Raw genomic sequence first — 3,651 nt, 5'->3', positions numbered from 1 at the left:
AGAGGCAAAACCACTCGCCTCGACGACCGCTATGATAACGAGGAAATTCATTTGGGAACATATCATCTGCCGTTTCGGTCTACCGATGTGCATTGTTACCGACAACGGCACCAACTTTGCTGCCGACGAATTTCAAAAATGGCTAGAGGAACTACACATTGAACACATATTCTCCTCAGTGGCGCATCCGCAAGGGAACGGCCAAGTGGAGAGTATCAATAAAAGTCTAGTCGAAGGCATCAAAACACAGTTGGGAACAACCAGGCGCGGCTGGGTCGATGAACTCCCAAGTATCTTATGGGCCCATAGGACAAGCCCGAAGATGAGCAATGGTGAGACACCCTTCAGCTTGGTCTATGGCTCAGAAGCAGTGATCCCCGCGGAAGTAGGTCTCCCCTCACCCAGAATGTTGGCTATCGAAAAGATAGACAACAATGCAGAACGCAGGGTTGACTTGGACCTCTTGGAATAAAGGCATGAAAACGCTGCCATCAACGAGGCCAAGTACAAATCCAAGCTTGAACAGTACTACAATTCACGCGTCCGCGTTTGTATTTTCAACCCGGGAGACTACGTCCTCCGCGATAACGAAGCATCTAACGCTGAACGCCCAGGGAAACTTGCCCCCAAGTGGGAAGGACCTTACCTCATCCAAGAGGTCCTGGGCAAAGGCGCATATAAGTTGCAACCGTTAGAAGGCGAGCCTATCGCACGCACATGGAATGCACAACAGCTTCGATGCTGTTACATGTAAGCCATGTTTTTATATTTTCCATGTAACCTATCGGCCCGCAGGCCATTTGCAAATAAATAAATGAACGATTCAATGAAATATTGTTTATTACTACTATTACAAATGCGTGTTCCACTTTGCGGTATCTGCAAAAACAGATTGGCAAAATCTTCATTCGCGATACCCACACAAAGTGGTGACCACACACAAATATTGTAATAGGCCAGCAAAAGCAAAACATTAAGTGTCTATCCGGCCGGATACACACATACGGTTTTTACAAAACCTACACAATTCCTAAACCCTTACGGGATAAGCACAGGAATTGACTAATACTCATACGACAAAGGTATAGAGTATACTCAACCGCGCTTCACAGCCGGTAGAATTCTTCATACTTGCATATAACCTAGATACGCAAAGGGCAAATTCAGACTTAGTGTTATTCACAATAACATTAACTCATACGAATTCAAACACGCAAGTAATAAAAACACTTGTACAAATTGAGCAAAAACAGTTAAACTTTATATTCAAAAAATTCTTACACCTGCGAGGTGTACAAGGGATTTACATAAAGTTAACATTTACATTGAGGAAACAAAAAAGGGCACGCAGGCCAACCTAGTCCTCCTTTGTACCGTTGGTACCCGCGCCACCTTTGCCGTCACCAGCCGTCTCTTCCTCTTCCGACTCTTCAGCATCAGCGTACAACATCCGTAAACGGTCTACATAGTCTTCCGCATCCAAGAATTCATCAAGCTTATCAAGGGCAGAAATAGACATGTCATAGAATGATGCAAGGGACGCATCAAGACGCGCTTCGGTATCCACGCCATGGAACCCGGACCGTTCATCGGTGTATTTGCCTTGAGCCAAAATGTTCATGTGACCGATGCACCGGTTGTAACCAGCTTTAAATCCAGCATCCCGGGCACGCAGCTTAATCAGGTCTATACCAGCTGCAGTCTCAGGCGCATCCAGGATAGCCTTAACAATCTGCAAAGCACAAGCATAAGGTTATCACAGGCAAATGCAAACAAAAGCAAAGGCACCAGATACTTACATGCCCAATGCAGTGACACTGCATCCACTCACGGTCGGCTTCAAGTTGATTGAATGAAGAGGCAAGGCTATCTCTAGCCTCAGCAACCTCCCTTGCCCGCGCTTCAGCTTCGGCCGCGCGGGCAGTGACCTCAGCAACAATGGTCGCCTGGTTCTGCACTTCAGCCTTTCGAAAAACACAAGCATATGAAGATAAACATACTTGTGAAAGAAATCTACAAATTCAACAAACAAAGGCAACTCATACCTGGAGGCTTCCAACAGTCTTGTTTAAATGGGAGCGATCAACATTCGCTTCTTCAAGGGCCTTGGCAGCACGTGCCCCCACCTCCTTGGCCTCTTCAAGAGCCTCGGCAAGACGGGACTCAGCCTCCTTAGCCCCATTGGTAACCGCCTCAGCTGCGGCCTTCTCCTTGGCCAAAGCAGCATTCGCTGCCTTGACATTAGCCAACTCCTGACGAACACGAAACAGGTTTTCATTCTGTTTGGCCCAAGATTCTTACCATGTCTTGCGCTCATTAGAAAGGGTTTCTATTGCGCTCATCAGAGAGCAATTTGGCGAGAGTACGAACCTGTTTAAGGCCAGCGGTCGCAGCCCACTCCTCAGTCTGCTTATGCTGCTCAAAGGCAGCCTTATCCCTCTTCAGCTGCTCCGCACCCTTATGAGCAACCTGCACCAACTTTTCCGCCTCAGCCCGCAAGCGAGCAGTTTCCTCCTCCCTGCGCCCCAGCACCTTATAATCTTCCATAATGGCATTCGCCAATATGGAACTCCCGACAAGCATGGAAGAGAGTTGGTTGATACGGAGCTCACGGGGCAAGGTGCGGGCACGGTTAACTTCAAACGGGGTGCCCAAGCCACCCAAAATCTCCTTGCAAGCAGAAGGATCACTTGAAATGTCATCCCCCTGCATAACACTCCAGGGGGGGTCGGTGGTAGCTCGTACTCCGATCTTCCGTGTAGGTGCGGAAGTAAAACTCCAATTCAGACTCTCCAGGCTGAATAGGAGGCCCTTCAAAACCCGCACCCCCAGAAGCGGATCCAGAGGCCTTCTCGGCAGCAGGAGTCTTGTGCTTTTCAGCATCAGACTTTTGCTTATCAACAGCATCCGAGAACTTTAGGTTCAGATCATCGGTATCATTCGGGGAGATAAGATTATCAGAGGAATCAACAGTGTCAAAGATATGAGCCGCGGATTTCCTCCCAGTATCCTCTCCCCGTTCAGAGGGCTCACTCGCCACCTTGACGAAAGGACTTGAAAATTCCTTGTTAACCCCTGCATCCGCAGCAGTGTCACGCGGGGGAGAGTGGGGAGCATCAAACAAAGAGGAGAAATCTCCTTCTTGCGGTTCTGTAAACAAAGAGGCAATAATCGTCAAATACAAGTTACAAATGCAAACACTTGTAAAGCTATAAATCACTTACCAGAAGTAACTGCAGGTTTCTTTTGCGTCGCACCAGTTGACCATTTGGTATGTATCCTCCGACGCTTTATCTCACCAGCACCAGCAGCCTTCTCTTCTGGCTTCCTCTTCTTCTCACCAGCAGGCTTAGAACCCGCAGAGGTCCCACCTGCAGCCGCACCACCACCTGGAACACCCAAACCCTCAAGGGTGTCAGATACTACCACGTAATCGGTATGTCTGCGGTAACAAGAACGAGAGATACTTGCCACGTGCGACACCAAAGAAGGCACAACAGTAGCCTCAGGTTTTTTCTTCTGGCGGCCCCGCACAAGTTTTTCTGCATGCTTCTTGGGGACAATCTTCGTTTCAAACTTTCCCAGAGCCCCAAGATTACCTGCGTTTAAACAATCAAGCAATCAAATCACAAGGGTAAACTTTTTTAGAAA

General features: G+C 48.2%; 1 protein-coding gene across 1 annotated transcript; it reads right to left on the bottom strand.

Annotated features, from left to right (window-relative positions):
• Nucleotides 1–1,357: 1,357 nt before the first annotated feature.
• On the bottom strand, nt 1,358–2,547 carry LOC110933766. The gene is made up of 4 exons (XM_022176972.1): nt 2,371–2,547; nt 2,046–2,252; nt 1,800–1,964; nt 1,358–1,732 (listed from the first exon to the last, which is right to left on the bottom strand). Exons 1-4 carry the CDS (start codon nt 2,545–2,547, stop codon nt 1,358–1,360), a joined length of 924 nt encoding a protein of 307 aa, XP_022032664.1.
• Nucleotides 2,548–3,651: the final 1,104 nt, after the last annotated feature.

The sequence above is a fragment of the Helianthus annuus genome, chromosome 4 (assembly GCF_002127325.2).
Source record: "Helianthus annuus cultivar XRQ/B chromosome 4, HanXRQr2.0-SUNRISE, whole genome shotgun sequence".
In the NCBI taxonomy this organism is placed as follows: domain Eukaryota; kingdom Viridiplantae; phylum Streptophyta; class Magnoliopsida; order Asterales; family Asteraceae; genus Helianthus; species Helianthus annuus.
Note: the sequence above shows the minus strand (reverse complement) of the source record. Positions and strands in the feature narration are given on the sequence as shown.

Excerpts from the sequence above, each read along its gene's own strand:
- LOC110933766 (XM_022176972.1), bottom strand. The coding sequence starts at position 2,547 with ATGGAAGATTATAAGGTGCTGGGGCGCAGGGAGGAGGAAACTGCTCGC. Across the intron at positions 1,965-2,045 it reads AGACTGTTGGAAGCCTCCAG|GCTGAAGTGCAGAACCAGGC; the intron begins GTATGAGTTGCC and ends GTTTTTCGAAAG. Across the intron at positions 1,733-1,799 it reads AGTGTCACTGCATTGGGCAT|ATTGTTAAGGCTATCCTGGA; the intron begins GTAAGTATCTGG and ends TGTGCTTTGCAG.